This window comes from Erpetoichthys calabaricus, chromosome 9, assembly GCF_900747795.2.
Source record: "Erpetoichthys calabaricus chromosome 9, fErpCal1.3, whole genome shotgun sequence".
In the NCBI taxonomy this organism is placed as follows: domain Eukaryota; kingdom Metazoa; phylum Chordata; class Cladistia; order Polypteriformes; family Polypteridae; genus Erpetoichthys; species Erpetoichthys calabaricus.
The window spans coordinates 32,491,639-32,504,102 of record NC_041402.2 but is presented as its reverse complement, the minus strand read 5'-3'; the positions used below and the strand labels follow the sequence as shown (position 1 = coordinate 32,504,102).

General features: G+C 40.5%; 1 protein-coding gene across 1 annotated transcript in view; it reads left to right on the top strand.

The window, feature by feature from the left end:
- Window positions 1–12,464, top strand: part of st3gal2 (ST3 beta-galactoside alpha-2,3-sialyltransferase 2) — a 62,251-nt gene that overhangs the window by 23,899 nt on the left and 25,888 nt on the right. Inside the window, exon 3 of the mRNA XM_028809245.2 lies at window positions 9,073–10,249. Within this exon, the coding sequence (XP_028665078.1) occupies window positions 9,911–10,249 (339 nt within the window). The 5' untranslated portion in view covers window positions 9,073–9,910. The remainder of the gene's footprint in view (window positions 1–9,072; window positions 10,250–12,464) is intronic.

Here is a 12,464-nt window from a genome sequence, read left to right as displayed (position 1 = left end):
TCTGTCTGGAGATGACACTGTTTAGTGGATGCAGTGGATTCTCCATAATTGATAGGAGCCTGCTGAGCGCTTGTCGCTCTGCCACAGATGTCAAACTGTCCAGCTCCATGCCAACAATTGAGCCTGCCTTCCTCACCAGTTTGTCCAGGCGTGAGGCGTCTTTCTTCTTAATGCTGCCTCCCCAGCACAACACCGCGTAGAAGAGGGCGCTCGCCACAACTGTCTGATAGAACATCTGCAGCATCTTATTGCAGATGTTGAAGGACGCCAGCCTTCTAAGGAAGTATAACCGGCTTTGTCCTTTCTTACACAGAGCATCAGTATTGGCAGTCCAGTCTAATTTATCATCCAGCTGCACTCCCAGGTATTTATAGGTCTGCAGCATCTGCACACAGTCACCTCTAATGATCACGGGGTCCATCAGGGGTCTGGGCCTCCTAAAATCCACCACCAGCCTCTTGGTTTTGCTGGTGTTCAGGTGTAGGTGGTTTGAGTCGCACCATTTAACAAACTCATTGATTAGGTCCCTATACTCCTCCTCCTGCCCACTCCTGATGCAGCCCACGATAGCAGTGTCATCAGCGAACGTTTGCACGTGGCAGGACTCCGAGTTGTATTGGAAGTCTGATGTATATAGGCTGAACAGGACTGGAGAAAGTACAGGCCCTTGTGGCGCTCCTGTGTTGCTGACCACAATGTCAGACGTGAAGTTCCCAAGACGCACATACTGAGGTCTGTCTTTAAGATAGTCCACAATCCATGCCACTAGGTATGAATCTACTCTCATCTCTGTCAGCTTGTCCCTAAGGAGCAGAGGTTGGATTGTGTTGAAGGCGCTAGAGAAGTCTAGAAACATAATTCTTACAGCACCGCTGCCTCTGTCCAAGTGGGAGAGGGATCGATGTAGCATATAGATGATGGCATCCTCTGCTCCCACCTTCTCCTGATATGCAAACTGCATAGGGTCGAGGCGTGTTGAACCTGTGGTTTCAGGTGGTGAACCAACAGTCTCTCCATGGTCTTCATCACATGTGATGTCAGAGCAACAGGCCGAAAGTCATTCAGCTCACTAGGACGTGATACTTTTGGGACTGGGGTGATGCAAGATGTTTTCCAAAGCTTCGGGACTCTCCCCTGTTCCAGGCTCAGGTTGAAGATGTGCTGTAGAGGACCCCCCATCTCCGATACACAGACCTTCAGCAGTCGTGGCGATACTCCATCTGGACCTGCTGCTTTGCTGGCACGAAGACTCCTCAGCTCTCTGCTCACTTGCGCTGTTGTAATTATGGGTGGAGATGTCTCTCCTATGCTGGTATCAGCAGAAGGATTTGTGGAGGGTGCAGTACTCTGAGGTGAGAGTGAGAGTGGGTTAGGGTGATCAAACCTGTTAAAGAAGTTGTTCATTTGGTTTGCTCTCTTCACATCTCTCTCGATGGTGGTACCCTGCTTCGAGCTGCAGCCAGTGATGATCTTCATCCCATCCCACACTTCCTTCATGCTGTTATTCTGCAACTTCTGCTCCAGCTTTCTCCTGTACTGCTCCTTTGCCGCCCTGAGCTGGACTCGGAGTTCCTTCTGCACGCACTTGAGCTCATGCTGATCACCACCTTTGAAAGCCCTTTTCTTCTGGTTCAAAAGGCCCTTGATGTCACTTGTAATCCATGGCTTGTTGTTAGCATAGCAGCGTACAGTTCTTACTGGAACTACAATGTCCATACAAAAGTTGATGTAGTCAGTAGTGCAGTCAACAACTTCCTCAATGTTCTCACTATGTGATCCCTGCAGAATATCCCAGTCTGTACTTCTAAAACATTCTCTCAGAACCTTCTCTGCCTCTGGGGACCACTTACTGAATGAGCGTGTGGCTGTAGGTAGGACCCTCACTCTTGGTTTGTAGTGAGGCTGAAGCAGAACCAGGTTATGATCTGTTTTCCCAAGCGCAGGCAGCGGGGTGGCACCGTATACGTCTTTAACGTTTGCATACAGTAAATCAATAGTCTTATCTAATCATCCAGTCTCAGTAGAAGAAATCATATATGAAGAAGTTCCTTGAGATGCATTCTTTTTCTTTTTGTCTCATCTAGTACCAGAGTTCTAATACTATTCTTTTTATATTAAAAAAAAAAAAAAAAAAAAAAAGTTGTTTTTTTTTTTTTTTTAGCCATTTCCTCATTCAAATCAAGAAATGCTGAGGCAGAGGACTTCAAGCAACTGCATTCTTAACCATCATTTTAATAATGCACCCTTTAATATTGTCAGTCATAAAATACAGTATTTCAGAAACAGGGATAGACTGATGACTTGAAGAACTTGGGTAATAAATATCACTTTGCTTCTTACATTCTGCAGCCTATGCAATAATAATATTCAGCACACTGCGATGATGTAGTTTCATTTGACACTTAAAATTTGATGCTCTTCTTAGGGCACCTTTTCCATTGCTGGAGTAAGCACAAATTTTGGCCTTGTAGTGCATTCCTTCATTATCTTTTGGAATTTGGCTCATGCTATATACAATTTCTCTTTGTCAGTGAGTGAGAAATGTTCCTGCACTGCAGATTTCATCTACATTTTCTTTGCCATAAGAATGATGATTCAGTTCAGTACTTGCTAGTTAACGGATGTAAAAGTGTTCTATACTTTAACGCATACATGCTGAGGCACAGGAACGTTGTGCTATGGTTGTACAGGAAATGCCACTGTCTCCCTGATTTGAGATATGCAGTACAAACAAGAAATACAAATAAAGTTATATAATAACAATGAGTGCCAGTGCAGTTGCGTGGTGGGTGTATAGTATATACGCATCTTCATTTTCCATATTCTATGTTGGATGAGGATTGGTGCTGTTTCTTTCAAAAGTTGCAGTTAGTAACTTAGTGGATGCTAAAGTTGAATTTAGTGTCTGGGCACTAGTTGCAATCTGACATGCAACATTTCTGGAATCGGAAGCTTTTTTTTGCTCACTGCACAACCCTGGTTTGTCAAGCATTTTGCAGTAAATACTTTTTACTGAAAAGTAGTCAATGCAGGAAGCTGTGTTACCAAGCCAAATACCAAGATAATAGTCTTAATTGTTTCCTTTGTTTTTTTTTTTTTGTTTTTTTTTTGATATGGTTGACATGTTGTTAGCATTGTGGATACTAAATTTGAGCAATTAATTCCTTAATTTAATGCTGGCCCGAAACAATGTCTTACTGGAGTTTTGTTACCTGACTGGGATTAGAACTGTCATATCTGCCTAAAAATACTCATTTATTTTTTTGGGCTAGGACCATGCACCAGTAGGTGCACTTACTGGATCACTCAATTCTCCAGGGGCCAGCACTGTAAATAGAGTTTGAGGCTTTGCTTTATTCTTTGCCAGAATTTATTATTACATATTACAACTGAAAATCAGATGCTTTCCTTCATTCACTTGAGCCAGCACTGCAATTGCATACTTTAGTTTTTTAATTTATTTGCCAGAACCAAAGCTGCAGTGGCCACCTTGGAACTTTTTTTTTTTTTCTTTACTGTTTCTAGCATTATGATGTTGGTCTGGAGCTCTTTGTTCCTTCAGTGAGATCAGCACTGTAAAGCTGTAAAACTGTAAACTTCTCCGTTGATTCTCCAGCAATATGTTGTCATACTGGAGCTTTATATTTCTTCACTGGAACAAGACTTTCAATAACTTGGAGCTCTCTAATTTTTCACTAGAGAAATCAGTTACTGATCCAACACCTGTTTTGCAGTCCACAACTTCTGATTCTGAATTTCTGTTTTTGGTGTTGCATGAGCTTTTCTGTTTCCATGAAAGCAGAATGAATGCTTAATGCCACTAGACATAATTTTAATGAGGTTTCATTAGGCTGTCTATTTTTTGTGATCAACTTTTTATGAAATAAAGACAAAATTACAGGATATAAACAATAAATGGACATAACATACAAAGGAACCCAAATCACACACTCCTACCCAGGCTGAGCCATCGGGTGGAAAAAAAAAAAAGGTCAAGGAGTCAAAAGCCAAGATTTACACAACTGACCAACAGCAGACCAGGTTCCAGTTACATTACTGGAACGCCATTAATCCAGGGCTGCAGACAACTCCAAATGTATTGTTATAGAAGAAGGCCTGCCAGTTTTCAACAGTAATGCGTTCAGGTGCCTTCCATTCGGAGGCAATAATTAATGTGGCTGCCATTGTACTCAGACAAAATAACTTGCATTCAGGGGGTTTAAGTGGAAGCATAGAAAGGTCTCAAAGAAGAAAGATTTGAGGCAACAGGGGAATACTGCAAGAAAACTTGGACAGAAGGTGATAAACGTGTGTCCAAAAGGAAAAGATAGGAAGACAGTGTCAGAACTTTTAGAGAAAAGTGCCAGATAGTCCAAGGGAACGTAATTGACAGAGAGGATCAGTAGTGAGGCCCATCAGATGTCTGGGAATAGGATAAAGTCTGTGAAGAATTCTGAACTGGGCGTGTTGATAATTTTGATTTCTAGAACAAAACCTTACATTGGAGAAAATGATGTCCCATGAGAGAAGTGAGGAGAGAGAAGAAAGGTCTCTGGACCAAAGAAAAAACAAGGGCAGAGGTTTGTAAGAGAAGAGGCAGTTTTTTTTCTTGGGAGAAAAAGAACAAAACCGAAAGTACGATGAATGATTTGGTAGGGAGGCAGTCAGGGGAACACCACATGTTCTGAGCACAGATTGGAGGTAGAACAAGAAACTAGAACAAAGGAAATTTAAGATGTGCTTGTAAAGACTGGAACGTCAAAAATCCTGAACTATTGAACAGATCCCCCTGCATACTGTTTTCCATACACTGCCAGGAAGGAAATACACAGGGCTGGCCACCTATTGAGAGAGCAGGGTTATGAAATATAGGAATGAGGGAGTCCCATTTTCCAAAGGGTGCAAGTAATTTTTCCACACAGTGTCAGATGCTGATGGCATATGACAAGATAGGTCCTAAGGAAAGTTTGGTGCCTTTAGACTCTAAGGAGGTAAACGGAAGATCCTGAAGAGAAAGTGGGGAAGCAAGGGAGGGCTTTGAAAGACCTGAACAGCTCTAGCACACAAGAGATATCAGTCAGGGTATTACCAAGGTAGACAAGGATGTCATCAGCATATAAAGATATTATGTGACCGGAATTTGAAACTAATGGGAGTTAGAAGCTGGAAATTACAGATGGCAATTGCGAGTGGTTTGAGAGATAAGTTGAAGAGTAAAGGATAGCCATACCTAGCTCCCCTACTAATGGAGAAGGGGCATGATATATTTGAATTAGACCAGAGAACTTTAGAGGGAGAGGAGTAAAGAGTTTTCACCAGATTTACAAAACCAAAGCCCATTCTGTCCATGACTTTCCATAAGAAATGCCAGTTTATGCAGTCAAAAGCCTTTTTGGTATCCAGGGAAAGGAGTGCAACAGGGCTAGAGAGGGAGGGAGCTGAATTAATGACATGTAGAAGTCTTCTCATTCTATCAGAGGCTAACTGTGACTGTATGAAATCAGATTGATTGGGATGAATTAATTTGCTAATGACTTTCTGTAAGCAACGGGCCAGAACCTTAGCTAGCAGTTTTGTATCTGTGTTAATGAGAGAGAGAGAGGTCTGCAACCCTGACACAGAGTTGGATGTTCACCTTGAAATTACATGAAATATGTACGATGAGGCGTGTGCTTACCAACAGGTGGAGATCTGTCTAGCAATGGATTTAGTGCTGCGTTCGCGTCAATGCCGGTCAGAAGTTCACAGTCGGAGAATTTAAGAACATGGTCAGTGAGGCTGGGGGGAAAAAGAGTGGTGATGCAGGGTACAGCCATAGGCAGAAACTTAAGAATGATTTACAACCTCCAAGCTCAGCATTCAGGTAATAAAATCGACCCACGTTGTCATCACCCGATGCCAAATCCTTAATTTGTAAGCTACAGTGCAAAATCTTTTAGAACATTAAGTTATGTTAAGTTTTGCCATAATTAGACTATGAAAAGAGACTAGCAGGAGATAGAGCAAAATGACAGGAAAAGGAAGCATTAGTATGCTGTTGTGCAGCGACTGATACTGTCACAGATATAAAAACCAAAAAACCCTTCTGCTCAGGCTTCCTCCCAAGACCACCTAGACTGACCAACGAACTACCTCCAACTGCAGGAACCCCACAATAGCTAACCACATAAAAACTAGAACAAGCAGTGAGGACTCAAACCACACCAAGAGCAAGAAGAGAGCATACCACCCCCATTTTAAATAGCATGTGCGATGCAGAGAACAAAATGAACAAATGAAACAAGATGCTGAAGGGAGAGGATTAACTGCAGCACCTACAATGATGCTGAAGACACCATCAGGCCCACCAACCCTGAACCCATGTAACAGATAACCTATGCGGAAAGTCCCTAATTCCACATCCGTATATGTCAACATAGCATAACATTGAACATCTCTTCTTTGAGGAGATTTCTCACCAACACCTGGTAGGTGTCTGTATTGTCACTGGATTCCAATGGAGGATGTTGTGGCTTCTTTGGCAAGTTACAAGCTGAGGAATGGAGTCTAATAGTTTTCGAATTAAAATTTGGCAAACTCCACATTGGTATCAGCATTTCAACCATATACCTAGACATCTTTCCAGTGGCTATTTACATAATCAAGAGCAAACCTAGAATTTCATCACTTATTCACACGGTCAAAAAACATTGAGGCCAGCACATATGGCAAATACAAGCCCAAAGGATTTGCATCTGAATTATACATACTGATGGTTAAATTGTCATATATTTGCATGCACTGATCACTTATTCAGTGCAAAATGGTTACAGGCCCATATTAAACTGCATTACATAGTTCAGGGACATCTTGCAACATACAAACATGCTTCCTTCTGACTTGGCTAAATAATCCCACACCTATTACTGTCATTTCACCGGAAAACAAAAGCAGGTGTTGCAAATCATAAATTGGAGGAAAATAAAATGTAAGGGTACAATGGCATCTACTAATCCATGTTGGAATTTAAGCATACCAATAGTGAAAATACAGGAGACCACCAAATAAAAAAATTACAGGGAAATCCTTGAAGATGTAGAAGGAATTTTGGAACAATAGACTGAATAACAAACATATGTCTGTTAAAACAGTGTCAGACTGTTGTTCCATTTTGGAAGGAATTAAACATAAAAAAATTAATTAAAAAACACAGAAAATGAGACAACCGTATAGAAGCAAAAAGCAAATGGCATGATGCATCCCCAGGCTATAGCTATCTAGAAGAAAATCATTTTAATAAGCACACACATTTTCATTTGAAAAAAGATGGTTTTAAAAATTTGACCAGATAACATCTGATATTCAGTGGAGAACAGTATCAGATAATGTAACGGGAAGGCAAAGCTAAAAATGTAAAGATTAGAGCAAGGAGGAGACTTTTAATGTTGATTTAACTTCTTGAAAACAAACCGCTATTAAGCTTTTTAAGCTGTTAAGTCACCATATCAGCATCATCAACCTAGAGTTTTTGGTACAACAGAAAATAGTATTAGTTCCTGTCTGAGGCTCAGGTTTCATCTTTCATCTGTGTGCAGGTTTAGAGAAATGTTCCAAAGGCTGGATGGTTTGACTTTCGATGTAGTAATGGTCAGGCGTTAAACCATTGTGACAAACTGCAGCAGTGAGATGTAATAGCTGCTTTCTTTTTAAATTGTTTTCAGATATTACTTACAATGTAAATACGTTAAGCAAAGGCAACAGCATATTATGTGACTTCTAGTTAAACTTAACAGCTGCAGTTGCTGGATTTTTTTTCCCTTGAGGATGTCAGAGACTACGAGTCGCAGGGTATGACAAATTACACAACTCTTTACAGGCTTTTCATCACGGTTTCATATCTATCAAATATAGTGAGCTTGCTGCATTCTCCTAGCCAATAACATGCTGCCTGACTGCACCAGTGCCTCTACAAAGCCTTTACAAGGTATGGTTAGCTGCAATCCCAGCCCTCTTATTTTCCTTTTACAATTCTGTTTTGGTCGCGATAGTGTGCAGTGACTTCTCTAAGATAGCGTAAAGTGTACAAAGGAAAATCACTGGGGAACATTGTGTGATTTGATGAAGACCCTTTACACTAGCCTGCAACCTTAAAAATTTCACAATAGCTTGACTCTTTTTGTTAACAGAAATGGCTGCTCTCTTCTGTAATTTGCAGGGCACATGCTCATTGAAAAATAGTTTTTTTCTTTTCTTTTTCCCCCCCCCCCAATCTGGCCTTGGCTGGTTGCCTAATCTTCCCACACACATCACTCAGAATAGGTTAGATGTCAGAAGGACTAAAATAGAGAAAAATACCATGCTGGTTTAAATTCCTGAAACAAATCAACAAGGGCCATCAATAAGTGAAGGCAGGATCATGAGCTAGATTTTTGGCTATTGTTAAGTTCTCCGCCGTTCAGACTGTCACGGACTAATGGTTGGTCATCTTAATGAATTCCAATAGAACAGCACTTGGATGTTTTACCAAAGTGATAGACAGACAACCCAGTGGCAGAATGTGTGAGCAGTTCTCTTTTATTATCTTATTTAAATGTTAAAATAACAATACTATAATTAAACAACAATGTTTGCTCTAAATTTGGATTCTTGTGCCTGATTCCGTCTGTAACTAATACATGCAATCAATTTAATAATAATTCTTTACATTTATATAACGCTTTTCTCACAACTTTCTTGGTTATAAAAAAAAATCTTATGTCATATTTGCTGATTGACATTTGAAAAAGGACTTCAGTTCAGATATTATTTAGGATGACTGTAACAAATGTTTATATGTGTGTATAAATTCAAGCCAAATCTCTGTTTAAATATAGCAAAAAATGGGGCACAAATGTCTAAAACAATTTAAAGTAGTAACTGCAGTGACATTTTAATTAGTGATTTTATGTACTCTTCAATTTGTTGTTTTAATGTTTACTATCACTCCAAATCAGCCTTGTGCAGGAAACTAGAACAGCCTAATAATGTTTAATATGTATTGGCTAAAGTAATAGCTTATAAAATATTAATAGTTTTTTTTTCTTCTTTCTACAGTGCTATATTCATTGTTGAGACCAGGAACTCAAACATAAGGAAAGCCAGCAGACCTGTCCCCCACAAACTGCCCACTACAACTGCATGTGTACCTTGTTGTGTTAGACTTTCCTTTGTTAAATACCTCATGTGATTGTGCCAAGAGATCAGGGGTTTTGCCCACTCTGCTTCCTGAAAACGAACGTGACTATAAAAGCAGCCCATTTGGTAAATTCCAATGGGTCTGGTTTTAGGAATAGCCTCACTACAGCTTGTCAACGACTTAATTTGTCAAATCAACTTCAGTATTACTTTACAAGTCACCTTCTGAGAAGGAAAAGGGCTGCCTTTTATTTACAGAGTTTCCAGTGGACCTGGGTGGTGGCTTTTGTGCAAATGGTTGCTTCTTTTGGATGGGAGCCTTGATTTGTGGAATCACTCAGACTAGGACATTCAGCTCTGAAACTACCGAGTATGTCCAGTGCTGGAGGCGAACAGTTGCATGAAAACTAAATGCTAGTGCTTGTCTGAACCTTCTAGAAGGGTATGCTGGCACACTGAAGACATGTTACAAGGGACATCTATGGGCTTCAGAGGCAAACAAAAGAGCTGGAGTGCACACTTGTAACTCCCTCACCAATGAATCCGATTCCTCTTCCAAAGACAAGACGACCTACACTTTAGAAATTGTGACAAAGGATGTGGTTAGGGCTATAGGAGATAAGTGCCATCACAGGAAAGGGAGCAGAGCTGGCTGATTTGGCTCTATGCGGATAGCTCGGTGATTTAGAGTGTGAGAGAGCCTGGACAGAAGCAGTGAGCCACTTAAGCAATGTGGAGCTCACTTGCTCACTGAACCATGCGCTGCTCTCTTCGGTTTTGGGTCCTCCTGGGGTCACTGGCCCTGCTGTTTGTCACCTCGCTTCTCTTCTCCCTCTCACTGCGTGGAGCAGCTCTTCCCTACTTGGAAACTCCTGACTGGGAATTGTCTCACAAGGTGAAGCTAGTGCCTGGATATGCTAGCAATCGAAGGCAAGGCTCGCCATTGCTGGCACAGCAGCGTACTTGTTCATGCCAGACATGTGTTGGAGACCCTGGAGTGTCGGATTGGTTTGATGAAAACTTTGAATTGGATATCTCCCCAGTATGGACACGAGAGAACATGCAGCTGCCTCCAGATGTCTACTACTGGTGGGTGGTAAGTGTCCTGTACTTTTACTATTTCCTGCAATATAAAGGTGAATTAGAGAGAATATCAGTGATGGCCTCCTTTATGAAAGCAGAACCTTGGACATCTTGGAAAAGTCTATATAGTTGTGTAGTTAAGGGACTGGTAACCCAGTTTCTAGAGAAATGGAATACCTGTACGTTTTTACACCAGACAGCTTCTTTAAGGTCAGTTCTAGCTGGTAATTTAGCTAATTGGATGAATTTTTATATCTCTATGTCCTCCAACTTTGAGAAATCTGGCTTTTTTACTTTCTCGTATACTAAGTATAGGGAAAGTATTGGAATCCTCCAAAAAATCCATTTTGAGATTTTGATGAATCTCAACGTTTTAGATCTCCCCGAGTCCGAAAATAACATTTTTGGAATTATGTGTGCGTGTGTGTGTGTCTGTATGTAAACATGATAACTTGAGTACGCTTTCACTTACGTCAACCAAATTTTGCATACAAGTATTAGGTACAAAATGTAGATTTCTATCAACCTTTGGGCTATTTCCATTAACCAGAAGTGGAACTTTACCTTTTATTCATGTAACTGCTGAGTCAGATTTATTCAACTTTACTTTTATAATAATTGTTCAATGTATTATTAATTTGATTTTATTTGTTGTTGATAATTGTTTAATATACATAATATAAAAATATAATCATTGTCTTGCAGTTTACTCCCCATATCTGAGGATATGAGAAAGTCGAGGGGAGACCACTCCCGATTTTTTTCTGTATGAATTTCAGGAAGATTCTTGTTGCACTTATTGCCTTTAAAGTCCATCCATCCATCCATTATCCAACCCATTATATCCTAACTACAGGGTCACGGGGGGTCTGCTGGGCGCACACACATACGCACACACCCACACACCAAGCACACACTAGGGACAATTTAGAATCGCCAATGTACCTAACCGGCATGTCTTTGGACTGTGGGAGGAAACCGGAGTACCTGGAGGAAACCCACACAGACACGGGGAGAACATGCAAACTCCACGCATGGAGGACCTGGGAAGTGAACCCGGGTCTCCTAACTGCGAGGCAGCAGCGCTACCCACTGCGCCACCGTGCCGCCCGCCTTTAAAGTCGTAGGAAAGAAATCAATCTCTTAATTTTATCTCACTAGCTACTTTAAAAATCTATGTTATTAATTCTTTCCTTTTTTTATTACAAGCAGTAAAATTAACAGTGATGTGTAATACACAAGGAAGCTATAAGTGGAACTGTGTTTGCATCTGTTTGTTTATCATTATGCAGTTGGTTGACTAAAATATTTAGAAAGTAAGGAGCAAAAAAAGTTGTGAGGTTGGCTTTGGTCTGAAAATGTTCTGAATGCCTTTAAAAGAAAAAAACACTGTAATTATTTGTGTTTCTGTATTAATTCAATGAATCTGTGATGGCAAAATGTTTTGCATATGCAGCAGCAATTTAAATTCTAGCCTGTTTTGTCTTCTGTGTTTAGCTTTTATTGTTCTCCTCTTTCTCCGCTTGTGTCTATGTGAGTTTTCCCCAAGTGAATGTTTTCTGTTCACATCCTAAAAGTATGCAGGTTTGGGACGTTGGTGACTCTAAATTGGCACAGTGTGGCTGCGAATGGGGGAGTGTGCTTGTCTAAATATGCACCAGGATGGACTGGCATCCAAGTCTCATTTCTATTTTATTATAAATGCTGCCAGAAATCTCACTCCTCTGTCATAGACTGACGGGCTTCATAAATTAGGTGGGTGTATGGATGATGTATATCCTTATAATTAAAAACAAACAGACAAAAAAAAAAAAGAATCTGTTTAAAGAAATAGCAGCAAAAATTGAAAATGTTCATGACTTTATTGAACCCTTTGCTCTGTAAGCACTGTATTTGGTGTACAGACCTGGCCCATTACTATCCTTTTTCCAATGTCTGTACTCACTTTTGATGAACTTTTAGTTTCATACTACAGGTTGACATTCAAAAATCCGGCCATCGATAATCCGGTTCCTTCAGATTTCTGGCATAGATTTTGGAGCGCATTTTCAAATTTACCGCATTGGCACACCACTGTTTTCTGGAGGTGCAGTTTGTTTTGATGGCTCTGTAGTTGATAATCAGTTGTTGGGTTTTTCTTGCACCTGCTAACAGGCATTCCTGCTCATTCCTTCTCATTTTATCATTTATTTGCTGCTGTATAGCCCCATTATGGATTCAGCAAAGAA